Source organism: Eptesicus fuscus, chromosome 20 (assembly GCF_027574615.1).
Source record: "Eptesicus fuscus isolate TK198812 chromosome 20, DD_ASM_mEF_20220401, whole genome shotgun sequence".
NCBI classification, from domain to species: Eukaryota; Metazoa; Chordata; class Mammalia; order Chiroptera; family Vespertilionidae; genus Eptesicus; species Eptesicus fuscus.
Window position 1 is genome coordinate 41,636,988 of NC_072492.1, and position 26,790 is coordinate 41,663,777.

The following is a 26,790-nucleotide window of genomic DNA, read 5'->3' on the forward strand; positions in this document are numbered from 1 at the left end:
TTGTTTCTTTTTGTGTGTGGTTTTGTGTATTTTGTTTTCTTTGCACCTGGTGGGAGCCTGGCTAAGTGTCCTTGTTGGCTGGAGGGATGGTAAGCTTTCCCAGGCTGAGTGAGGTCTCAGGGCACCAGTCTCATTTGTGGCACTGGCTGCGTTGTAATTAGCGTGTGGGCCACAGGCAGAAGGCGGCCTGACGGCAGGTTCCCAGGCAGGCCCAAGGATGTGACCTGGCGATCCTTAGTTTCATGGAGAGATCCTGATTGTTGGTAGGTATTTGACTCTCTTCTCCAGCCCTGACTCCCTGCCGTGTCCCACTGTGGTTTGCTTTCTTTTCACCCGCATCCCTGTTCTTGATTCCATCTTCCCTGATTCACTTCCTGCCTCTTCTCCTCCCCGAGGACCCCTTCACTGGGAAACACAGCTGCCACCTGTCCTGAGATTACTGTAGTTCCTTTAGTGGCTTTATCCCAGCCCCAAAGGCCTTGGTCAGGTTACAAGAGTCTCTGTCCCGAGAGGGTGTCTCACCCTGAGTTAGGTTCCCATGTAGGCCTCAGCCACATCCATGAGCCAGGAGCCCCCGATGGGTCCAGGGACCTGAGATGCTGCAGGTGGCTCCCATCATCATACTCGTGTAGGGCCTCAGTGGGCCCCCAAAAGGTGATTGAAGAAATGGACTGAGTAGTTGGAAGGAAGCCTGAGTTCCATTTGCTGCTTTGATTTTTTTAAAAGGGTAATTTGCCTGGATTTGCCTTCAGGATGGGGGGGGGGGGCACTTCCCCAGCCCTCTTTTCTTTCCGGTTTGTAATTCTAGGATCTGGAATCAAAGAGCTGCTGTGTTGAGCATCACTGAGCAGACAAGATGGGGCAGGGAGGGTGGCTTTGGTACAGATGACCCTGAGGATGGAACGTGTATGGCCCCACACTCCCAAGCTGCTGGGGATAGCCTGCCCCCAAATCTCCATTTTCAGCCTGCCGATCAGGTGTCCTGGGGGTGGCTCTAGCCTGGACAACAGTCCACCACCCCCTGCAACTCACAAGTAAATGAATGGATGGGTTGCAGCAGATGAGGGCTAACCTGCCACCAGGTTTTCTCCATTCTGCCCTCATGCCATTTCCTGGGCTGGGCAGAATACATTCTCTTGCCCCCTTCCTAACTCAGGCATCCCATGGGAGGCAGAGATGGCTAGCATAACTTTTGAACCTGCCTCCTGGAGAAGGGAAATCCCGAGTGTCGGCACTCAGTTCTGCCCTCTGGGCCTGGCACCCTCATTTCCAAAGGATGCCCAGGAGCCGGGTCAGTTTCTGCACTTGAAGCAGATGACTTGGAATCAGCTCTCAGGAAGGGATAACTCTTGGTGCCTGATAGCAAAGGCAATGGGGAACGTGGGAGAAAGCGGTCATTTGTTAATATTCCCCTTCTCTCCACCAATCCCAATTCAGAACTCAGCAAGGCTTTTTTCAGTCCCATAATCCACACAAGAGAAAGAAATACACCTCCGTCTTCCACCTGCCAGTGAAGCGATGAGATGTTGGGCTGATGGGCTCATTCAGAGGCTTCTATGTCAGAGTTGGTCTGGTATCACTCAAAGGACTTACGTATGGGTAGGACGGGTCTTCCTGCCTGATCACGAAGAAGTGATGGAGACAGAGAACCTGTGATCCATCTGAGACCCGGCTCCCTTTTATTTCTCCAGCTGATGTGAGGGAGGGCGGACTGGCGTTAAGGAAGAGCTGTTTGCTTGCAAATGCAGGCCGCTGGTGACAAAGGAAAGAGTAAGGGAGTGGATAGCTCCAAAGGAGCCTCGGCGCTCCTGCACAGAACAGCGACCCTGGCTGTACCGTTCAAGGTGAGTGAAAAGGCATCGTCAGTGTAAGGAGAGCACATACTGTTCTTTACCTGCTTGAGAACAACTCTCTCCCTTCAGCCTGGTTGCTCTCAGGATCCTGCAGTGTACTCCAGTCTCACTCTGCGTAACATCACAACCCTGACCTCTTTAATATCTCTGTGCTTCCCCCTCAAATCCCCACCAAGACGTGAATCTGCAGCACTTGGTAAAAACAAAATCAGCTCACTGCTCCCACTGGTGCTGGGGTGAGGGGTAGAAGAAAAGCAGAATCTGTGCCAGGGTCCTCTCTTGAATAGAGATGGGCTCCAGGCCTGGCTGTCCACCCTGGGAAGGGATCTTGGTCCTTAGGGAATTTCATTTTCTCCAGACACGTTAGCCTCTGGAAACGACAGAGCCAGGCCCCTTTGGCTATCTCTCCCAAGTGAGAGCAAGACCTGTGTCTGGGCGTTGGAGAGTTGAGTGGAAGAAGTAGCTTGCTGGTAAGGGAGACATTGCTGTGACTTGAGTCTGAACAGTGTGCCTGCTTTGATCTGGGCAAAACTGGCTATAGAACACAGCAGGAACACCTATGCTAGGTCCTGTCCCCCTGGAGGTCCCACCCAGGTGCTCTGGGGGCTGGTGCCAATGCCATGAAGTCTATGTGGCCGCGACCCTTTTCAGGCCAGGAGAGGAAGGTCCTGCCTCGGTCCTAGGTGGACCACTCTGAGACCAGGGTTCCCTCCCCTCAGTCCCCTCTCCAAGCTCCATGAGGTCAAAGACAAAGGAAGCTGCACTGCCAAGTTGCGGATTTTGCCTCAGGCAACTAAATTTATTAGCAAGGAAAAATTTTTGTCAGCCCAATGCTGAACCAAGTACATCGTTAATAAAGGATAACAAATCTGTCAATCATAAAACATACCTCAAGCAGTTACAACTAAAAATAAAGTTGTATTTTGTTTATTAATTTAAAAGCCTCAAAAATAACAAGCAATATGTTTTTAAACATGTAGTAGACACAATTGTCTATTATACAATATACACTGTACATGACTAGAGCTTGGGCCGGCAGGGGTAGGTGAGATGAAGGGAGAGCGGCAAGGTTCAGGGTGTGAAGTTTTTATCTGAATCCAGATTCAAATTGAAATGCTGTGTCATTTAGAAAAGAGAACTGCTAGTGAGAAAAAAACCCATATGCTCATCACTGCCTCCCAAAACCCTAAACTGAAAGCAGGCATGGGGGAGGTGAGTAACAAGTACAGGAGGAAGGGAGCAATTAAATAAAACTTTAAAGCACACACAATACACAGTGTTCATTATCTGAAATAGAGTATAAGGCAACGTTCTCCATAGAAAAAGGGGGATCGGGGAGTCCGTGGTAGTTTTATTTTTAAATAGAAAGTTGGAATGTGCTGGAGAAGAGTTGTGGCGGGGCTGGGCATGTGGAGTGGAGGTGGCCTCTTGAGCCTCGCAGGAGGTGGATGCCGCTGGTGCCCTGGGTGCAGGGCCCGGGGCATCTGAGGTGGCTGGGGCCAGGGAGGTGCATGGCACGATGATGCGACTCTCGCAGTGTTGGGGGGGGAGGGGGACTCACTTTGCTCCTCGATGGAGTGAAATTCATGTTTTTCCTTTGGAAATAAAGGTTCCCACTCGTCCTGGTTTAGAACGTCTCATTGGGCAGAGCCAGTGTCCCCGGTCTGGTGAGAGGCAAGGGCCAGGGCAGAGCCAAGGGCTTCAGGAGAGGCGAGTGTGGGGCAGCAGAACCCCTTCCTGTGAGGACAGTTGCCAAACAGGAGGGAGGGGTTGAGGGGAGGCCCAGGGCAGCCGGGCCTCCTTTCCCCCGGGGGGCCTGCATCTTCGGGCTTCCCGCCTCAGTGGGCCTTACAAGTTCTTCGTGACCAGGTGGGTCTTGTAATGTTTGGTGAGGTGGTCACTCCTCATGAAGCGTTTCTGGCACTGGGCACACTCAAAGCGTTTGTCCCCTGGGAAGAGGAGATGGCCATCACTCACAGAGCTCATTCACAGACACTGTCCCAGCCCCCCAAGAGGAGAGGCACACGTGACATCAAGCTTGTGATGTCAAAAATAATAGTGATTGCGCCCTAGCCGGTTTGGCTCAGTGGATAGAGCGTTGGCCCACAGACTGAAGGGTCCTGGGTTCGATTCTGGTAAAGGGCATGTATATTGGTTGCAGGTTCCCTGGCCCTGGTTGGGGTGCATGCACGAGGCAACCAATCGATGTGTCTCTCTCATATCAATGTTTCTCTCTGTCTCTCCCTCTCCAACTTTCTAAAAATTAATGGGAAAAAATTTCCTCAGGCGAGGATTAACAAGAACAACAACAAAATAATAATAATAGTGATTGGACCCATAAATGAATGAAAATAGTGAAACGATTTCAGGACAATCATTCAGGAAATAATAATAGGAAAGGCAATATGGGGTAGCAACTAAGTGTGTGGACTTGGTAGTAACAGCTCAATCTAGTGCTGTTGCATCCTTGAAAATTTGAAATCATAATACCTGTAATTGAAATAGATGGGCTAGCCCAGCTGGTGTGGCTCAGTGGTTGAGTGTCGACCCAGGAACCAAGAGGTCACTGGTTTAATTCCCGGTTGGGGCACATGCCCAGGTTGCGGGCTTGATTCCCCAGTAGGGGACATGCAGGAAACAACCAACTGATGATGTTTCTATCTCTTTGATGTTTCTATCTCTCTCCCTTCCACTCTCTCTCAAATCAATAAAAACATTTTAAAAAGAGAGAGAGCCGAAACCGGTTTGGCTCACTGGATAGAGCGTTGGCCTGTGGACTCAAGGGTCCCAGGTTCGATTCCGGTCAAGGGCATGTACCTTGGTTGCGGGCACATCCCCATTAGGGGGTGTGCAAGAGGCAGCTGATTAATGTTTCTCTCTCATTGATGTTTCTAACTCTCTATCCTCTCTCTTCCTCTCTGTAAAAAATCAATAAAATATATTTAAAAAAAAAAAAGAGAGCTGAAACCGGTTTGGCTCAGTGGATAGAGCGTCGGCCTGTGGACTCAAGGGTCCCAGGTTCGATTCCGGTCAAGGGCATGTACCTTGGTTGCGGGCACATCCCCAGTAGGGGTTGTGCAAGAGGCGGCTGATCGATGTTTCTCTCTCATTGATGTTTCTAACTCTCTATCCCTCTCTCTTCCTCTCTGTGAAAAATCAATAAAATAATATTTAAAAAAAAAGAGAGAGAGAGAGAGAGAAATAATAGAGGGGCTAGCCCTAGCTGGCTTGGCTCAGTGGATAGAACGTCGGCCTGTGGACTCAAGGGTCCCTGGTTCGATTTGGTTGTGGGCTCGATCCCCAGTGGGGGGCATGCAAGAGGCAGCCAATCAATGATTCCATCATTGATGTTTCTATCTCTCCCTCTCCCTTCCTGTCTGAAATCAATAAAAATATATTTAAAAAAAATAATAGCTGGGCTGAAGTTGTAGCTCCTATCAACATTACTCGGAATTATTCTATAACTTGTCTTTAATGTAGAAATGTATAGTTTCATCGATATGATTATATTTCAGATGAGAGGGGGGGGAAAGAGTGTGGATTTGGGAGCCAGGGGGCCTGCGTCTGAACCCAGCTCCACTAGTCACCAGCTGAGAGCCAGCCACCTCTCCAGGCCTCGATAAAATGGGCATAATCGAAGCACCCTCCCACCGAGTTGTTCTGAGGGCTAAATCAGTGGGCTGGGAAGTGCGCAGTACAGTGCCTGGCATGCGATGTGGGTGCTTGTTACATAAATGGCTGCCGCTGTGGAAAAGCCATCGAGGCTGCACGATGCTTTGGGAAACACCGCGATAGAGGAATGGCTTGAAAGCATTTCCTGGTAGGCTTGGAGCCCCGAGAAGACAGTCTGTAGCTCCTGCTCAGTGTGGCAGTTCCTCGGCAGGGCCAGCAATCTCGATGCCACTGAGGGCAATGGAGTGGGGGAACGGGGAGAGGTGGGGGGAGGACCCGTGTGGTTGCAAGCCTGCCAGGGAAGGGGGTGAGAGGCCGTCTGGGTGGCAGTGTGCCACTGGGGAGAGGGAACAGACCTGTGTGGGTGCGAGCGTGCCGCTGGAGTTCATCACTCCGTGTGAACCTCTTTCCACAGAAGAACCAGTTGCAGACAAAGGGCCGTTCGCCGGTATGGAGGCGCACGTGGGCCCGCAGCAAGGATGTCTTCCGGAAAGTCTTGCCGCAATCGGGGATATGGCACACGTGCTTCTTCTTGCCCTGCTCTCCAGACCTGGGAATGGGGATGGCAGGGAGGGAAAGGGAAAAGCAGTGAGGGAGGAGACAGAAGATGGGGGCAGGATGGGATGGAGAGAGGATGTGGGGGCAGGTCAGAGAGCACAGAGGAGGCGAGGAGGCAAGGTGGTGTGGAGTCGCTACCTTGCCCCCTCGATCTGTGTCCCAGGAAGGCGCGTGGGGAACAGGCACCTGCCAGGCTGCCAGGCTGGCTCCCATTACCTCTTGTCCCCATCCTTGCAGTTGGGACACGTGCAGGCCATGCGGCGCCGCTTCTCCCCGGGCTGGGCCTCTCCGGACAGGGCCTGCTCCATCTGCAGCTGGATTTGGGTGGGGCTCAGCCCACTGATGGTCAGGTTGTTCCCAGAAACATTCTGCACCGTCAGCTGCTGCTGCCCTGTGGGGAGTGGTAGGGCATGGTTGGGGTGAGGAAGCCCGAAGGGACAGAGCAGGGAGCCTGACGCCCTCCTTCCCTTCTGCATATGATAAGGATAACCCTAACAGCTAATGCTTTTGAGCCTGTTATATGCCAGATACGCCTTCAACCTTCACAATCCTGTGAAACAGATACTATTATCCTCCTTTCACAGTTGAAGAAACTGAGGCTCAATAACATATCAAGGTCACACAGCTAATAAGTGGTAGGACTCGGGTCTGAACCCAGGCAGTCGACTTCAGCATCAATGCGCTGAACCACCACACCACACCACACCACACCACACCACACCACACCACACCACACACCAGCCACATGTGTTTTCACATATTTCAATTGGGAAGAGTCTTGTCTTGAGGGGTGTTTCTTCCAGAATTTCCTCCAGCCTTAGGCCCTTGTGAGATACCTGCTCTCAGGAAAGTCTCCAGGGATTTCTGTTAATAAGAGTAAGAGCCAGGCTGGTGTGGCTCAGTGGTTGAGCATTGACCCATGAACCAGGAGGTTAGGTGTGATTCCTGGTCAGGACACATGCCGGGGGGTTGCAGGCTCGATCCCCAGTAGGGGGCGAGTAGGAGGCAGCCAATCAATGATTGTCTCTCATCACTAATGTTTCTACCCCTCTCTCCCTCTCCCTCTCTCTGAAATCAATAAAAACATATTAAAAAATATATAAAGAAGACAGTTCTGAGGGCTTTGGAAAAAAAACCCAAGTCCTCTAGGATTTGCAAAAAGCCTTTCAAAGCAGGGGAGTGTTGCTGACCTACTGCTGGTGTTAAAGTGCCACTACCCTGTAAAGGCCTTCACCTGGCTAAAGAAGGCAAGGCAAGGAACCGTTTTTGCTGGGTAGCTACAATACTCCTTTGCTGATTTGCAAAGCTGCTTTCATACTGTAAATATTACCAAATATTCCCACTCAGCTGAAGTGAAGCACAAGCCATTCCCACTGCCAAAGGCTCCCTCCTTTCCTTCCAGCGTTAACTCAAGGCTTTCCTCATTCTGGAAGTCTTCCTTCAAGTTTCTTTACCCAGGGCCTCCCTTGAAGACGTATCTGCCTTTGGTCTGTACCAAACGAATTTGCATTGGTGTTAGCTGGAGTTTTCTCCTAGTATCTCTTACTCTCTCCACCACAGTCAGTCTTCAGCTCTAAGTTGGGGCCAACAAGCATCTTACACTATCTCACAGGGCTACTGTAAGGACCGAGTGGACATGCTTGTAAGCTGGAAAGGATGAGACAAGTGTCAGGTATTATCCTCTCTGCTGTTCCTGGGAAGCACGGGGCTGGCCCACAGTTCCGATGCGAGGGATGTGCAGGCACACTACCCACGCCCCAGCCCAGGGGTCTTCTCTCACCGCCGGTGTTGGTGATGGTGACAGGCACACCCTGGACTTGGACACCATTGATGTTGATGGTCTGCATGGCCTGGGCCGCCGCCGCCAGCTGGGCTGCATTCAGGCTGATGATGCTCCCGGCAGGGGCGATCTTTGGCAGGGGACGCTCTTTCCGGAGAATTGCGGCTGAGTGCTTTTTGCTGGTCCCGCTCGGATGGGGAGCACGGGGTGCAGGACTGCTACAAGTGGTGGTGGAGGTGGGTGCAGCTGTTGCTGGGGAGCTGTCCTGGAGAAGGACCGTCTGCACCTCACCGGAAGGCGTACGGAAGTAGACCTGGGAGGGACCAGAGAGAAAAAGTCAGTGTTCCAGGAGAGTCTGGTTCCCACACTTACTGCCCACCCCAAACGATACTGACTCTGAACATTCAGATCAAATCGGGAAATGCATCAGCATCATCTTCAAAGGCAAGCTGAGTGGAGCGCTAGCCAGTTAGTGCTAAGGAGGAGAGGAAGGCAGGTGCAGAGGGTGTGCGTGGTACCTGAGTAGGCGTTGGCTCGGCCGCCTGGATCTGAAAGTTCTGGGAGGGCTTCTGGGGGACAGTGGGGAGGGTGGCAGATGCTGCCTGCACCACTCTCAGGGCCTGCTGGGGGATCTGCACCACCTGCTGCTGCTCGGCCTTGGGGGGCACCACCTGGACCTGCTGGACCACAGCTGGCTGGCCCCCGCCAGGGCTCTGAACAATGAGCAGGTTGTTCCCTGCCTGGATGATGTTGTCCGCTGTGGTCTCGATCAGCACCGTCTCCACCTGCTCAGCCACAGCCACCGAGGGCTGGGAGGCAGGAAGACTCTTCTTCCTGGCTTTCTTATTAGTCTTGGACAGCGGGATGGGAGGACTCTCCGTGAGGAGCTGAGTGGAGGCCGCGGTGTCGCTGGTGTTCACAAGGTTGTTGACAGGCAGAGTAAGTGTCATGTTGCCACCACCTGTCAGCTTCACCACACTGGCCCCACTCTGCACGGGGGTGGTAGTTGTACTTGACTTCTGGACAGGGGCTGGCTTGATGGGGACAGGCTTGTGACCAGATGGTGAGGGGGTGATGATGGCTTGGTTGGTGCCAGGGATGATCTGGATTTGGTTGGTGAGACTGGGCTGTACTTGGATGGTCTGGCCACTGCTCGCCTGAATCTGAGAGACTGTCTGGTACTGGATGTTGGTATTTGATCGGGTCCCTTTGTTAATCACAGTGGGATTCTGGATGGCGAACACCAGTTGACCCCCAGGATAGGATGTGCTCAGTTGTGACCCTTGAATCTGAAGTATGTTTCCTTTGGAGGACAAGATTCCAAAGCTATTCTTGCCAGGGCTGAGAGGGAGAGGGGCAGGTTTGATAGGGACCAGTTTCCGTGGTGTGGGCTGTGGGGGAGCAGGAGGCGTCACAGCAGCCTCAACAGCTGGAGGCCCAATTTTGCTACATGTTGCAGCAAGCAGGGCTAAGGGAGACGGCTGGGAATCCTGCAAAAAACCCAGAGGAGAAAAGGAGTGAGATGTGAGGGCCTGTAGCCCAGCCACCCTCTGCCTGTTCCTCTTGGCAGGTTCCTCCCCACTTCCGTGGCAGGCAGGGTGCCAGCATCCTCCCTCTGCAGTGGTCCTGTCGTTCCCTGCTGGTTTCTCCATCCTATATAATAAAACCCTAATATGCAAATCGGCCAAACAGCGGAACGACCAGTCGCTATGATGCACTGACCACCAGGGGGCAGACACTCAACGCAGGAGCTGCACCCTGGTGGTCAATGCACTCCCACAGGGGGAGCACTGCTCAGCCAAAAGCCGGGCTCAAGGCTGGCGAGCGCAGTGGCAGTGGCGGGAGACTGTGGCAGTGCTAAGGACCCCTCGGGGGATATCCGACTGCCGGCTTAACAGATATCCCCTGAGGGGTCCCGGACTGCGAGAGGGTGCAGGCTGGGCTGAGGGACCCCTCCCTCCCCCAGTGCACGAATGTTGTGCACCGGCCTGTACTGAGTAAAAAGGGAGAAAGGGTGGGAAATGTCTTTCTCAGGAAGGAGTGCCCCAGAAGCACCCCAGGACAGGGTGAACTAACAGCATGAGCTGGCCACTTACTCCCCACTGGCCTCATTTCTAAGAGGGCACAGAACAACCCTGAGCTCTTATATGGAGTTCCATTGGCCCACCACAGGGATTAAGGGATCCCTGATTCCTCAACGGAGGAAGGGAGAGAGGGAAAGGAAAAGGGAGGAGCAACAAGAGGAATACACCCTCTGGTCAAGTGTTTTCTAGGGACATGACTTCATTGACCAGGGAAGGCTGCTCTTTTGAGGCTACAAGGTAGTCTCTGGGGTGGGGACACAGTCTCTATTTTCCTTATATGGTCAGTGGAGTCTAGTGGAAGAGACCTTGAGTTTAACCCTGCTTTTCCCCCTGACCCAACTGTGGCACCTTAGGTTAGTTCAGAAACAGGAGATAACTGAACGTTCCCTGGGCTCATATCCTGGGGTATTCACAGTGAGTGTTCAGTCTGGTTGAATGGCAGCTTTAGGAGTCCTTCCAGGCTGATGCAGCCCCCCACCCTCAGAGCCCACTCACCTGGGTGCTGGAGGCAGCGGGCTGCAGGTAGTCACTGGGACTGACAGCAGCAGTGGCAGCCATGCTGGTCTGTGGATCTGCTGGAAGAAAAGAAAGTAATGCACAAAATGCCCCAGAAGAACCCAAACCCACTTGCCTTGTATTTCCGTTGTCTCTGCTGCTGCTTCTCTAAGAGCTTTCCCCACACTGACCCACTCAAGCTGAGCAACCCTGCATCTTTCCCAGCAGATGCCCTTCTCCTCTGCCCAGACTCAGCCATCCACGGCTGAGGACAGCTGGTCCTGCCTTCCCTGGACTGTCCCCTCCAGCCAACATAAAGCCTGAGATAACGCGAAGATGCTGAGATTATACCAAGCGCAGCTTCTCTAACTGAACCGTGAACCTATGGAGCCCTCTCTGTGGGGCACTGCTGACTCTCCCTAGGTCAGAACCCCTGCATGGTGGGCGGGGAAGCCCCCTTCCCCAACTAATCCTCCAGCCCTGACCCAGGTTTCCTGCTCACTGCTGCTGTGGCCAGATGCCACGCCAGCCTGGAAGAGAAGCTTGGCTCAGTCAGGATTCCTGACAAGGAGGACACATCTACTCCATGCCCAAGTCCTGGGTGCTTTATGCTCAGCCTTCACCACAAAGGCCCAACGGCCCAGGTATTGATTTATAGCATATGGAGAATTGCTTTATGTGAATTTACACTTCAATGTAAGACAATAGGTATGGCCCCATACTAGGTATCACCTGGTTGGCCCAATAGATATCACCAAGACTAGGAAGCTAATCACCGAATATAATGAGAATAAAGATAGAGTAAATTCTATTTTTGTTTAAATGTATATGTATTTCAATATATGAATATAGCAGGAAAAAGTCTTAAATTGCTAAAATGTTAAAAATTATTATCTCTTGGTAGTTGGATTTTGCTTGACTTAAGAGAATTTTTCTCCTTGTTTTTCCTCTGTATTTTGTCATTTTCTCAAAATAAATGTATTCTATTGTACTCTTTTTAAAATAAAGGAAGATAAAGAATGTTGAGGAAGTAATTAAAGGAATCTCTACTCTGAATTAAGTCTAATCTAAGATAAATATAAGATAGGTAACATGAAAACCATGAGAATTTGGGGGAAAGAACCTAAGCTATCTTACAGTTCATACATCACTGAAGAAAAAGGCCACTGGCCAGATCTAACTTGTATCCTAGACCCTTAGAAAGTAGATTTCGGGAAGTACAGAAACAAGAAGGGTATTCATTACTTCAGAGTCTCAAAAAGGCAAAATGGCTTAGGCATTGGGCCCCTGCTGGGCATTGAGGAGAGGAGAAGTTGGGGAGAAGGTGGAACAATTCAATTTTAGCTGGCCTCTGGCTTCTCTCTATGGGAGAAGGGTTGTTTTTTTAAAATATATATATATATTTTTATTGATTTCAGAGGAAGGGAGAGGGAGAGAAAGACAGAAACATCAATGATGAGAGGTAATCATTGATCAGCTGCCTCTTGCACGCCCCCTACTGGGGATTGAGCCCACAACCTGGTATGTGCCCTTGACCGGAATCAAACCCAGGACTCTTCAGTCTGCAGGCCAAAGATCTATCCACTGAGCCAAACCAGCTGGGACTGGGAGGAAGATTCTTAAATGGGAAAAGGTAAAGAAAAGGTGAATGGGGGACTGAATCCAGGACAGGTGATGGACTAGTAAGAAGGCACACCAATGCCTTAAATGGTTCCCAGGCTCTAAGGCCACACAAGCAGCACTCCAGAGTAGGAGAGACTTTGTAGCACAGGAGTAAAACGAGTGAGGAGCCAGAGGGCAGCTCTGGGCAAAACCCAGAGTAGAGGTAGATCCGGAAATATTAGACACTGATCCTTGGCAAAACCCTAGAATAAATGAATGACCAGCACTACAATTACTGAGGTAAGGGAGCAGGACAGTAATCATAGGAGTAAGCACACGGCTGCAAAAAACATGTCATCCTGAACAAATCTGTTTTGTGGGGTTTGGGCTGGATACATCAGAATGGTATGCGCTGCACATTTTCTTTCAACAAGACACCTGGATGAAATTTTTATAATCTATACTAATAAAAGGGTAATATACTAATTAGACCAGACATCTTCCGGACGTCCTTCTGGACAAAGCCATGGTGGCGGGGCTGAGGCAGAGGTGATTAGGGGCTATCAGGCCAGCAAAGGAGAGCAGTTAGGGGTGATCAGGTCAGCAGGGGCGAGCAGTTAGGGGCGATCAGACCGGCAGGGGAGCAGTTAGGGGCATTAGGGATGATCAGGCAGGCAGAGGTGGTTAGGGACGATCAGGCAGGCAGGCAGAGGGGTTGGGGCAATCAAGTAGGCACAGTGGTTAAGGGCGATCAGGCAGGCAGGCAGGTGAGAAGTTAGGAGCCAGCGGTCCTGGATTGCGAGAGGGTGCAGGCTGTGCTGAGGGACCACCCGCGCCCCCCCCCCCGCCCCCCCCGTGCACGAATTTCGTGCACCGGGCCTCTAGTATTCTTATAAGAAGGGAAGGCATTGCAGGCAGGATAACAGTCTATTTTGGGGGCTAAGTAGATCCATGCTGTCTACTTGGCTGCTGCAAGGTCAACCAGGGTGCCTCAAACTAGGGATGGGGCCCCAGGACCAGGGTCTGCAGGCTTCTCCTCGGAGGCTCAAGCTTTCTCTACCAGAATGTTTTATTCTTGTTTTCACTGTGGAGATCATCTTTTTAAAAGGAACAAATACTATAGATCACTGGGTGATTGTTGCTTACTCCAGATTTGCACATTTCAGGGCCTATTACAACTGTATTAGTGCCAAGTGGTACTATTCTAACTGCGTGGGCTAATTAAGACAATTTAATTCTGCATGTAACTCATTTGATACATTTGTGCAACGTGAGGGATGACAGCTCTTCAGAAGCTGGGAGGATTGTGTCTCCTCACTAGACCCTGCAGGGTGGGAGTGCAGAAGTCACGGAGGCCCTGGTGTCAAGTCCGTGCTGTGCTTATGCTGCCAACAGCGATTCAGGGTCAAACTAATGTCGTCCTCCCAGAATGATGTTGTCAGTTTGAATTTTACTGGCTTTTGGGTAGTTATTTAATTAATTTTAAAGGAGCTACACCGATTTATGTGAGTACATAATTAAGTTGTAGCATTATAATGAAAACAATCTAAGTTGACTCAAAAACATCTTTTCTCTACAGCAGCGTTCAAACTATTCAGACCATGAACCACAGCTATAAAAACAATTTACATCAAGATCCAGTGCACACATACACCCACACACTTCCTTGTCCTGTGCTCATGCAGTAAGAGTTTCCAGATGCCCTAGCTGGTTTGGCTCATTCTCTCATCATTGATGTTTCTCTCTCTCTCTCCCTCTCCCTTCCTCTCTGAAATCAATAAAAATATATATATTAAAAAAAAAAGTTTCCAGAAACAAAAGATGCCCTTACTACACGTGATGGACTTTTGCTATTTTTCTCCTCTATTTCATATTTTTCTTTATTTTAAAACTATTTTTAAAAATTGATTTTTAGCCCTCACCAGTTTGGCTCAGTGGATAGAGTGTCGGCCTGCAAAGGTCCCAGGTTCGGTTCCGGTCAAGGGCATGTACCTTGGTTGCGGGCACATCCCCAGTGGAGCATATGCAGGAGGCAGCTGATCGATGTTTCTCTCTCATCTATGTTTCTAACTCTCTATCCCTCTCCCTTCCTCTCTGTAAAAAATCAATAAAATATATTTTTTTAAAAACTGATTTTCAGCCGAAACCGGTTTGGCTCAGTGGATAGAGCGTCGGCCTGCGGACTGAAAGGTCCCAGGTTCGATTCCGGTCAAGGGCATGTACCTTGATTGCAGGCACATCCCCAGTGGGGGGTGTGCAGGAGGCAGCTGATCGATGTTTCTCTCTCACTGATGTTTCTCTCTCTTCCTCTCTGTAAAAAATCAATAAAATATATATATTTTTAAAAATTGACTTTCAGAGCCCTGGCTGGTTTGCTCAGTGGATAGAGCATTCGCCTGCAGACTGAAGGGTCCCGGGTTCGATTCCAGTCAAGGGCACGTGCCCAGGTTGTGGGCTCGATCCCCAGTGGGGGGTGTGCAGGAGGCAGCCAAGCAATGATTCTCTCTTATCATTGATGTTTCTATTTATCTCTCTCACCAGCTTCTTCTCTGAAATCAATAAAAATTTTAAAATAAAAAAATTGATTTTTAGAGAGAGGAAGGGAAAAAGAGAGAAACATCAATGTTTTTATTGATTTTAGAGAGAAAGAGGGAGAATCATGGGATCCCTCATGGGATTCCAGGAGGCATCAACAATTGATATGAAAAGCATTAATCAGATAGTGGGTAATCAGTAAATGATGGTTTAAACTTTAAAGTTGAATAAATTCTGCACTTAAGATTTTTTAAAAAGTAACATGTATACAGGACAGGAAGACAGAGCTTAATAGTGAGCCTCCTGTGAAAAAGCTGCAGTGGTTTTAACTCCAAGCTAAACGGGCGCCAACAGAACTTGATGCGGTTGCCAAAACAGCTACTGCAATCTTGCACTGCATTTCCCGAAGTTCAATCACAGAAGAAGAAAAAGAAGAGTCCTAGTGTGTTCTGCACACTTGGGCTACATCGGAGTGTCAGGTTTCATTCTGAGGGACATTTTGAAAAGGGGGCTTTGCAGTGGAAGCTGGTTCAGAGGAGACCAGCAATGGTTGTGACCAGGGTGCCGAGCAGCTATATCCACCAGGGTATTTATTCCATCCGTGGGTTCAAAGGGTGGAACCAAGATTTCAGGGTGGAAATTTCAAGAAGGCAGATTTCAGATTAAGAGGGAAACTTTCAAAAGATGGAATAAGTTGCCTTTTGAAGTAATGTTCTCCCTTCTCTGGAACCATTTAGCCTGAGGCAGAATATGTGTCTGTTGGAGTCAGGATGTCTAGATGGGGCGGGAAGTTGGACTGAACTGCCTTTAAGGCTTTTACAATTCTCAGACCTCGTTACTGATAAAAACACAAGATGAGTTAGCTGCTGGCAGGGCTGGGAAGGAAAGGCAGAGGCTTTCCCAGGAGGCTCCCTGGGCTCAGGCTCACTTAGCTAAAACTGGTGAATGACTCTCCCTGAGACATCGTCTGTTATGAAACGGAAGGACATGAGAATAGGACAGCGTGCAAACAAAATGAAAACTGGCCTAGAGCTTCCTACTCATCCCCCTTTCCCATCTCCCTGTCTCCCTCCGCAGTCATTACTACCCTGGACTCAAACTGTTTGGAGACCTGGCTGGGCTCTGAGTGAGCCTTCAGTTAGGAAGCTACAGCAGAATCTACTGAAGCAAGCTGCAGACTGCTGGCGCTTGGCGTTGCACCATTTCAATTTGGTTTCATTTTCCTCCCCAGCTGGCTCTTGAAATGCTCCTCTAGACTGCAAGCCAATGTTTGTATCTCCCCTAGGATCACTCAGAGTTTTGTGGCCCCTGGGCAACCAAAACAGAGAGGATCTCCCTCCCTGCCACTGCAGGATTATACCCTGAGATTAACCATAAAAGGGAAGAGAAGCATTTCCCGTTGGTGTTTGGAAATGAGAATTGGTTAAGAAATGGCGTAGACAGTAACTACAAGACTCTGATCCAAGTACTTTAGAACCGCATTAATTTGGAACCTTATATTTAAAATGTGTAATTTGGACATAAATTGTGCTTTCCTTCATATTATAAAAAGCGAGACTGCAAAAGGACTCTTATTGGTTTATACCACGTCCACCATTTTAACTGTACCGTTTGCTTTTTTTTAATCTTCACTCGAGAACATGCTTACTGATTGTCTTAGACAGAGGGGAAGGGGAGGAGGGAGAAACATCAATGTGAGAGAGAAACAGCGATTGCTTTCCTGGACACACCCTGAACAGTGGCTGAACCCACAACGCTTCGATGTACAGGACAATGCTCCAGCCGAGCCACACCGGCCACCGGCTGGGGGGTACCACTGGCTTTTCACAGCAGCTGACATCCAGTCACAAACCTACACTTAGCCACATGGGTAAGTGGGATTATTGCATATTCTTGAAACAGGTGTTTCTTTCAGAGCTCTAGCATTCAGGTTGGCTAATCCCAACGGAGATTTCACCTTGGCTGGTGACACTTTACAGTGGTTTACTATACAGGAAGTAGCTCTCTACACAGGAAGTAGCTCTCTCAGGTTTCAAGGAAAACTTCCAAGGTCATCTAACAAGCCGTCCAGTGTCTGATGGGACCACAGTCTTTCCTTTCTGGATACTGGAAGCCAGTTTAACTCTAAGGCCAGCAGAAAAGCATCCGAGTACCCCAGCTCCTGGTGTACAGAGAGATGATTCATTTCCACCTCCGTCCCCTCTGCCTTGGCTTCAAGCACCTCCACAGGCTGACAACTCCCAGGTCTCATGTGGCCCAGGTCTCTGCCCAGTGCAGACCAGTACACCCAGCCCTCTGTGGGCCTTTCGCCTGCACTGCCCACAGAGCTTCCCACCTTAGCTGTCACCTTTGCCCATTCTCTCTCCAGCTTTCTCACCCCCTGGCACCAGGGGGCTTCTTTCAGAGCCTTCATCTCTGCCACTGCCCCTTCCCTGCTTAGAGCTCTTTCTTCTCTCTTACCAGCTAAGACCTACTCATCCTTCAGGTCTCAGCCTGTTGTTTTTTGTTTTTTCTCAGCAAAATTTATTGAGAGCCCACTATGTAACAGGCATGTCATTTCCTCAGAGGCCTTCCAGGACCCCTGAGACAGGAGGGCTTCCCAGGGTGGGCCAGGTCTGTTTGCGGAACAGATACACTAAGTCCGGTCTACAGCCCAGCGACCCTTCAGTGCTGCAGGCTGAGGGAATGTCTGGTTAAACCAGCCTCTTCTGCTATTTCCAATCACAATGACATCTGAGCATCATCCCCATTGCCAACCCATCAAGTCCTCCTGATTCTACTTCCTAAATATAGACCTCTCTACAGTCTACTCATTGCTCCTCACCTCCATCGCCATTATCCTAGCATTAACCACTTTGGCTCAGCCGGAAATACTGCCCAAAGCCTTCAAAATAGCTTCCAGCTCTGGCCTTGCCCCTCTTCTCCAGCTTCCATAATCTGGTCAGAATAATTTTAAGATGTAAATTCCATCCAGCCTCTCCCCTCACTAAATCCTGCAAGAACTCCCAGTTGATCTCATGATAAGCTTATAGAGGTCAAAACAATCTGCCCCCCCCCTCCCCACCTCCTACTTATCTCTGCCCTCCTCTCCTGAAGGCACACCAGTTTTTTCCATTTTTCGACCTATATAACATGCCCTGTCTCACTTGGAGCCCAAGCATGCTCTCTTCCATTTGCTGATCTCCAGTCCTCCTTCAGAGGTCCTTTATAACTTACTCCGGGAAACTTCCCTCTCCCTCCCACCCCCACAATGTGGGGTAAATGCTCTGGTATGTGCCCATGTACAGGCACCAGGGCACCCTTCACAGCACTTCCCCCCCCCCCCCCCACAGGAGGGAGTGTGTTTCTGTCCTGGGGGTCTTTCCATGGGCTGAGGGGTCCCGAAGCTCTGGCCACGGACTAGAGGCTGTTCCACTGGTCTTGCACTTGGGACGCAGGGAATGAGAGAGAAAAGGGGACCAAAGAAATACTACGACAGTAGGCTTCACGAAGCTTTCTCCTCTGAGAGCACTTTACTCAAATTCCACAGCCAGGTCTTGTGGGTACTCAGCTTTTTTTTTTGCCTCAGGTTCCTACCATCCCAGCGATTGCTTTCTTGGCCTCCTGCTATGGTATTTCCCCTGGAGGAATTTCACTCCTCACTCCGCACAAACAGTCCTGCTGTCTATTTTGGTCAGCTCAGCTGGCCCACAGCCAACAAAACAGTTTCTAAGCCTAGTCTTTCCCAGTTGCCTGGCCTGGGAGAATTCAGAGCTGGTAAGGGAGAAGCAAACCAGGCTGGTTTTAGAGAACAACGTCGGACCTCAAAGGGAGCTGACAAATGGGCTAAGAGAATCAGCTTGTGAATGACTGCAAATTGCACAGAATGTTTCCCAGAAGCTAATCTCCAGCAATCACAATAACCATATAAAACAGCTCTATAAGAGCAAAAGAAATTTCTTAGACTTTCATTAAATATGAACAACTCTGGGGGATGCCTTGCTAATGCCACAGGCCAAAGGAGGGAGGTATTTAAAGAATGGAGCTCTGGCCGTTTTGGCTCAGTGGATAGAGTGTGGGTCCTCGGACCAAAGGCTCGCAGGTTCGATTCCAGGTCAAGGGCACATACTTCGGTTGCGGCTGGATCAGAATGGGGGTCTTGTCTCCACCCAGACACTTTACCAAGCCCTCCAGTCTTCCCTGCTCCTAACTTCGATCCCATCCTCAGCCCATGACCCTGATGTGTGTCCACAGTTTCATCAGGAAGTTAAATGTTTGGCCCGGCCGGCTTGGCTCAATGACTGAATGTCAACCTATGAACCAGGAGGTCACGGTTTGGATTCCAGGTCAGGGTACATGCCCCGGTTGTGGGCTCCATAATCAGTTGGGGCGCACAGAAGGCTGCCAATCAATGATTCTCTCTCATCATTGATGTTCCTATCCCTCTATCCCTCTCCCTTCTTCTCTAAAATCAATAAAATTATATTTTTAAAAAAAGAAGTTAAAATTCCCTTTATTAGCTAAATCTATTATTTTTTTCCAGAAAAATTCCTTGCAGTAGTCACTTGTATTTACTGTCCCTAATTTCTTTCCTGCCAGTCTTTCTTAAGCCTGTTCCAACCATGGTGCCCCTACCCCATCCACACCACAAAAACTCACACCACCAGTGACCGCCACCTTACTAAGTGTAATGGGTAATTCTTAGACATCATCTTCTATGTTGATCTGGCAGTTGACCCCTCTTTCTCCTTGAAACACCTTCGCTTGACTCCAAGACATACTTGCCAGGTTAGCCTCCTACCTCTCTGACTACCCCTGTAAGACTCCTTTACTGGGTCCGCCCCTCCTCTCAAATTCCAAATGGTTGAGCTGCCCCAGGACTCAGTCTCCAAACCTGTTTTTCTTCAGTTTTCACATATTTCCTGGGTTATTTCATCTAGTCTCGTAGTTTTAAAAATCAATTAACATATAGGTTCTACACAATGATGACTCCCAAATTTGTATTTTCAGGTTTGTATATCTGACTGCCTACTTTAGTCTCCACTTGGATATATTAGTAAGCATCTCAAATCTAGCCCAAACAGGGCTACTGATATCTCATTCTGTGCCTCTGTCAAACTTCCCCACCGCAGTGAGTGACACACACTCCTTCCCTCCAGCTGCTCAGCCCTAAAGCCGTGGGAGTCACCCTGGATCCTTCTTTGGTTCCACACTCTGCCTTTGAGTCAGCTAACACTTTTGGCTCTCCCTTCAAAATATATTCAGAATGTGATTGCTTTCCCCACCACCTCTTGTTATCACCAGGTCAGGTCCCCATCATCTCGCCTGTATGACTGTAAAAGCCTTCTTCCTGGCTGGGCTTCTGACCTTGTCCCTGTTAGTCTTCTCTCGACACGCATCCAGTGAGACCCATCAAACTTAAATCATGACGTGACTCCTCTGCCCAGAGCCCTCCGATAGCATTCCATCTCCCATTCAAATTAAGAGCCAAAGTCCCCACAGTGACACACAGGGCCCAATGTGACCTGTGTCCTGTGACCTGACTTAGCCCCTATCATTCTCCCTCACTACGTCAGCCACCAGGGCCTCCCTACTGCTCCTGACCATGCCAGACATGGCCGCTTCTCAGGGGGGCCTTTCACTTGCTGTTCTCTCTGCTGGCGCTCTCACCCTGTCTCTCACCCCAGACTGAGTATTGGCTCACTCTCCACTCTTTCACAGTTTTATGCAAATGTCATTTCCCAGAGAGACCTTCCCAAACTGCCCTGTAAAATTATACCCGCACACACCTTCTTCCGGCCCTCCATTTTTCTCCTTAGCACTTCTCCTTGTCTAACGTCTATTAGCTATTTATTGTCTCCCACTAAGATGTAAGCTTCCTAAAGGCATGGACTTCTCTGCCTCACCCATTGATGTACCTCCGTACCGGGCACGTAGTAGGTGCTTAATCTATATTTGTTGAGTGGATGACTGCATGAACCCTAGAGGCTGCGGAGTGGGAGAGCCTATATGGAGCTTAAGAGCCAAAAGAGAAAACCTGCAGATTTGCATATCCTTTGACTCAGCTGGGATCTGCTCACTAGGTTAGCTCACTAGATTAGCTTAGCTGATCCAGGGCCAGATGGAAAATCTCAACCTCACCAGTCACCTCACACAGGCAAGTGCATGTCCATTCCTGCTCCTGGACAAATACTGCAAAGCACAGATCATCATCACCACCACACTACATGCCAATGCTTCTTTCAGTTAACATACAGAGTGTGTGTGTGTGTGTGTCTGTGTATGTGTGTGTGTGTGTGTGGGGGGTTCTTTTCCAAGTAAGTTAAAATAATGAGGGCACCTGCTATAGAAACACCTCTTTTCTGTCTCCACCCTGACTTCCTCTCCCCAAAATGCACTGTCATTAGCTAGTTTGCATACTGTTGGGTCACAGTCTGCATCCTGCAGGGACTCAGGAGAAGTGAGTGGGACACAAGAGCTACAGGGAACGGTGAGAACTCTTTACTGATGGAAGCAATCTCAGGAAATGGCACAAAGAATACTGGGCCTCAGAATTCTGGCTTGGAGAACAGGTGCGGGGCGGGGGGGGGGGGGGAGAAACCAAAATACATGTCCCCCCTGAAGAACACCATCATGTGAAAACACATGCTTGCTCTGCTTTGGCACGTTTATTTGAGTCCATCCTGGGCTGGGATCGGCTTCTGAAACGAGTGGTGACTTCATTTCCCCTGGGAAGGGAGGGTTAGCTTACCAATTACTTTCTTGAAGCCTGGGAAATGATTTGGTCTGTTTTTAGACTAATCTGAGACTTCCAATTAGACAATGATCAGGAGCAGAAATATTCCACTTCCAATCACACAGTCCTGCCTGCTATCTCTGATCCCTATTCACACTCTCAAGAGGCTGCTTTGTCATTCCACCACGTCCCAAAGGAGAGGTAGACGAGGAAGCTCTGGAAAGAGGACATCTGGAAATGCGCAGGCCAGTGCCTACTGATCCCGGAGCCCTTTTCACCCTGTGGCCGAGATGAAAATGGCCACCTAACAGCCTAGGGACAAACTGGCATCTCGGAGCCCTTAGCATCCAAAACAACAGTCACCCAAGCTAACCCTCTGCATAGGTACAGCATGCAACTCTGATGTTGAAACTAATTGTAGCTAAGGAATGAGGTGTCCAAAGGAAGGGTTCCAACAGCTGGTCTGTAAGCCTGCTCTTCCTGGGACACAAACAGCCCTGTCATCCCAACACTCCTCAGGGCTGCGCACAGGAGGGAACAGAAACGTCCAACTGGGCACTCAGCCCCTCACACGCCCTGGCTCCAGAGCAGAGCACGCCAGCCAGAAGCCCGGCGGGATGAGAGGTCTAGTAACTCCCTGTGCCGTGGGGGCCTCAGAGCATCTGAAGGGCTTCCTGGACACGGGGTGGGAGCCGCAGCTTCCCCCAGGCTGACTCTGAGCCCGCTCCTGGGCCCTCTTTTCAGCAGAAGGAAAACCGGTTTCCACTTTGGAATCCCGTCAACTGGAACAAATCCAACAGTACAACCTGGGAGCATCTCCTCAAGGGCGATCGCTAATCCCTTTCCTCCTCAGGCTGGCGATGCCCTTGAATTAGTAACGCCCCATGTTTTTACCTTCTTTCCAATAGATAACAGCTCCAATAGGTAACAGAAAAGGGAGACCTCCCCACCCTGAGGTCTCCTAGAAAATGCTTCCAGCCAAAAAGAAATCTGTGATAATTCAGGAAGAACGTCTTAAGAGAGAGACTTTCAAATGCATTTCAGAAATATAAAATCTAAGCACTGGCCCTATGAAGGAAGAAATGAAGAGAAAGCATTTCCCCCCTCCTTCAACTGGTCCAGAAGTCACACAAGGAGTTGTTGCATGTGGATCCAAAACTAAAGCAAAGCAAAAAAACCAACAACAAACAAAAAAACACACAAGCAAAAACGTGAACAGATACATTCCATAATGAGGTCCAGTTTCCAACCCAGCTTGTGCTGGGTGGGTCCAGCTTGTAGACCAAGTGTTCCTGGTTTCAAACTTGTTGAGAAGAAGCTCACAAATCCCAAAGGGACACTGTCATCCAATACACTCGTAAGCAAGTATCGGGCCTTTAAGTAGAGGTGACTCCAAGTTTGCAGTCCCCAAGGCTTCAGATCGGAACATGTAATTGTTTACTAGTAAACTCAGAAGTATTCACACACTGTACCTCTAAACTTCCTAGTACTCTAACACCCCTGACAGCGTGTTTCTCTGCATCTTTTATTCTGCGGCCACTGCCCACCCCCTCTAAAATAATCCCTAAGTGTTTCAATCTTTGGAAGTGAGGCATCTAATTGGTGTGTATACAGAGAACAGAGGAGTGAAGATAGGTCTTAGAAGAATATCATACATTTCCATCATAGAAATGGGGGTGAGCAATGTCTAGAAAATTGCTGAACCCAAGTCCGTATCAGGGTGTATCAGTTGGCTGCAACAGCTTAGAATGTCTTCACGGGGCCCTAGTTGGGCAATACTTGCGTAAAGCAAGCTTCAGAATTATTACATACCTATGGCGAGGGACTGTTTAGGGACCCTGCAACTTCTCCAAAAGACTGCTATCAATCAACAGAACTAGGAAGTGCAAGGCCAAGATAGCAAAATGAACTCCCCAGACATTTGCTAAAATCTTCTGACAGCTTCTCCTTTCCTCTGACAGGCCTCCAGAGGCCCAAACTTTAATAGAACCTAATCTACGTGCTATCAACAGTGATGTCAAACTCTGCCTCCCAAAGTCAGTTCTCCCTGCTGGGTCGTCAGGATATGAGTATGAACGACCTCAACCTGGGTCTCCTTAGCAAAGGGAATGTGTCTTTAACAGCCTAGCTCAGGGGGTTCATGATATGTCAGAGAGCGTTTTTCTCTCTCTTGTTGTTGCTGCTTTTCAATGAGGAAGGGAAGCCTCTGTACAGCTAAGTGGAAAAACCAGAATTCGAAATCGTACCCATTGTCCCAGTGAGAATCCATTTCCAACAGGAATTAATGCCTGTCAGAAGCCACTGGAACACTGACATCATCAGCCCAACTGATAGGTTGTAGGACAGATGAGCCCCTTCACCAGACACAGGAATTTAAAAAGCCATTGCAGTTATAGTAATTACTGCAGACAACAGGTTTCTTTGGGTCGTTACTCAGAATTACTCCTATGGTGTGGACTCCACCATCATTCCTTCCAGTCTCTCTGTGAGGTGGCTAACAACCCTAAACGTTCTAGCCCTAAAAATCTTACCCAAAGTGCCAACTCCACATTTAGCCCTCCGCGTGATACTGAACGCCGTGTGGGGTACAGCATGCAAGTTTTAGGCAGTGCCTGCCAGTGCCCCTTAAAAGTCATCACCCCTCTATCGGCAATGAAATCGGTGCGATGGAGGACAACGAGGAACCAATTCATTGCTTGAAGTAGATCTCCTGGCTCTTCCTTCCCCTTTTCTAGGAAAACAACTAATAAGTGAGCCAGGAAGTAAACCTCAGAAGAAGAAACAAAGTTCTGGAAAATGTGCACCGAGAAAAGCCAGACTGAGTCCCTCTGGATCAAGTTAATTAAGAAACGATTCAACACGACAGTATATTGGAATCAAAACCAAGGAATGCAGTGAAGACAGGTTTCTCAATGGCCCGGAGAAAACACAGTTCCTTTTCAACTAAAGTTATAAAGCCCCCAGGAATATATGAATATATATATATATATATATATATATATATATATATATATATGCCAAGAAGCACGGGTAAGAGGCTGCGATTCATAGGGGTGGAGGTGCGGTGGAAGAAAAGAAATACCCATTTTGCTTTATTTCTTTGGTTCATTCCTTAGGTTTGTGCCTGGCCTTTGGGATTCGGCAGGTTCAGGCTAGCTCCGCCAACAAGTTCTTAAATGTCTCCCAGTGTTTGAAGGTATTTGGCTGGAGGCTCCAGGATCCAAATGAAGGAACCCATGAGAAGGTGTTGCCTACTCGCAGTCTAGGGCGAGAGGTCACCTGCCTCGGGAGTGCCCTCGTGTCCTGACACCATCTCTCAATGGGGACACACTGGCCACCACGCTGGCTTCCATGCCCGGCAGTGCCCATGTGCTTGGCGCCATCTGAACGTCCAGCATCCCCTTGCCCCTCTCTGCACTCGGGCGGGCCCTGAATCGCTGGCGGGCACCTCGATTCCGAGTGCAGGAGGGTCCTCCCGGCACAGGGCACCCGCGAAGGGGGGTTGGTCGTCTCCTCGGAGCAGGCCCGAGCAATACCCCCGGGCCGGACAGCGCTGGGGGGTTTGGGGGGCGACCAGGCGGAGGGGTGACCGGTCGGCCCCAGGTGCCCGCTCGTCTTGCCAGCCCCCGGAAGCGCTGCCCTCCCGCCCAGCGGGCTCCGAGGAGGCGGGGAGTCGAACGCCCCCTTCCGGGTGCCTCCGCCCGGCTGGCCAGCCCCGCTCCTCCTCCGGGCGGGAATCCTTCCTCCCCCGCCCCTCCCGGAGCCGGGCCCCGGCGCCAGGCCCGGCCCCAGGGGGCAACCCCCGGCCCCGGTTCCCCCTCCCTGCGGCCTCTGCCCGTCTTCCCGACCCTTGGGGGCTAGGAAGACCCCGCCGGCAGCGGCCAAGACCCACCGCTCATTACGACATCTTCCTCCCTGGCCTCCGCCGCCTCCGCCGCCACCGACAGCCTGACACCGCCCGCCCAGCACCCGCCAATCCCGGAGCCCGCCACCGCCCGAGCGACGGCAGTGTTCACCAATAGAGTGTTGTGCATTGGGGACCGACAGCACTCCTAACCAATCAAAGGCAGGTATCTAGAGCGACGTTGGTTTGGCCAATAGACATGTGAAATGTAACTGATGGACGGTAGAAGGCACCAACCGGAAAGCTACTGGAGAGTGAGCGACGTGTTCGCCAGCCAACTGGAGGGAAGCAAAGTTCCTCCCACGGGGTGGTTGATGGACAGCAACAGGAAGCTAGATGGGGCGGGGCTTGTCTTGAGGACTGGTTTTGTATTGGTCGTGGTTGACCTTCCACCCACCTCTAACCCAGAGGATGAGTGATAGATCTGCCCTAGAGCCAATCACAAGTCCTCAGGGTGAGGCCCCCGAAAAGCCCTGTAAATAGCGTGAAAATTACACCTCAGTCCAGGGTCGCCGTGGGGTAGCAGGGGACTCTGCTCTTCGGCCACTCCACCCCGTTCCTGGTGAGTGAAAAGCCACCAGCCTTTTAGGTAGCCCCTCGCCCTTCATCGCCTCCGGAGAAGGAAATGAGCTCCCAGGCAACTTTGGAAAACGAGGCGTTGGCTACCGAGCGGGAGTTGGGGCTGCGTGACTTGTGCGAGGGGGGATTGTTTTCATCGTCTCGGTTCCAGCCCCTGTGACCCTCCCCCCCCCCCGGGTTATTGCAGCGACCCTCTCACTGACGGTCCCCAGAGGTGGGCGTCAGCATCACCTGAAGCTCCAGGGGTGGATTCCGGGGTCTCCTCGCTAATCCTGCTCTGCACACTGGGCGCGCCTGGACTGTGCCCTCGCACCAGCGCCTCGGGTGGGCCGAGGTGGTGTCTGTCCAGCCCCTGGCAGGTGCCATCCGGGTAGGTTTGTCTTTCCCAGGCCTCTCCTGCGGACGTGTAACCCGGGAAGGCTGCCTGGAGTGAGGGAGAAGGAATCCCCTCTGCCCTCCTGCAGCTCTGGTTGGAAACGGACACATCCCTCTTGCCGAGAGGCAGGAGGCCAAGCCTCGGAGCGCCCGCCCTCCCCTGTAGAGTGAGGCTAATTAAACACACCGACTCTTTAGAGGGTGACTTTCCTTTAAACAACAACAACAACAAACACACCACAACCCACAGGGAGAAATACGATTGCATCCTGGGCCGGACACTTGTACTCCTATGGGAGTGTATGTAACAAAGTTTCCAAAATCAATACTCTCCCCCCCCCCCCCCCCATATCTTTAATCCTGTCCTAGTTCTTTCCTTTTCTCTCTGCCCTTTTCTTTCTTTCCTGGAATTTTTTTTGGGGGAAATACTCATAAAGGGTTGATACAATAAAAATAATATAAAATGCTGAGAATGCCTAATGCACAGGAATTGCTGAGTAAACGTTAATAGCCTTCCAGTGTCCTCCGCTCAGCCGTAGCCTTTGAAAAACAAGACTTGAGAGAGAGGTCACTCCTCTAAGACCCTCCATTGGCGCCCTGTACGCCTTTCTGGGCAAAAAGCCCAAACTTCACTTTTT

The 26,790-nt window shown here is 50.2% G+C and overlaps 1 protein-coding gene across 2 annotated transcripts; it reads right to left on the reverse strand.

The window, feature by feature from the left end:
• Window positions 1-2,630: 2,630 nt before the first annotated feature.
• SP2 (Sp2 transcription factor) lies at window positions 2,631-25,231 on the reverse strand. 2 transcript variants are annotated; one of them, XM_028128736.2, is made up of 8 exons: window positions 25,187-25,231; window positions 10,443-10,519; window positions 8,382-9,353; window positions 7,864-8,176; window positions 6,300-6,474; window positions 5,882-6,075; window positions 3,706-3,802; window positions 2,631-3,590 (listed from the first exon to the last, which is right to left on the reverse strand). In XM_028128736.2, exons 1-8 carry the CDS (start codon window positions 25,191-25,193, stop codon window positions 3,491-3,493), a joined length of 1,935 nt encoding a protein of 644 aa, XP_027984537.2. In that variant the 5' UTR covers window positions 25,194-25,231; the 3' UTR covers window positions 2,631-3,490. The 2 variants fall into 2 exon arrangements, with proteins under 2 accessions (XP_027984537.2, XP_008151986.2); XM_008153764.3 differs by having other exon boundaries at window positions 3,522-3,802.
• Window positions 25,232-26,790: the final 1,559 nt, after the last annotated feature.

What these genes read in the sequence shown, in the direction of transcription:
- SP2 (XM_028128736.2), bottom strand. An exon ending in CCGCTGCCTCCAGCACCCAG is followed by an intron (nt 9,354 to 10,442) that starts GTGAGTGGGCTC and finishes GGTTTTTTGCAG; the next exon opens with GATTCCCAGCCGTCTCCCTT. An exon ending in CACCATCACCAACACCGGCG is followed by an intron (nt 6,475 to 7,863) that starts GTGAGAGAAGAC and finishes CACTCCCCACAG; the next exon opens with GGCAGCAGCAGCTGACGGTG.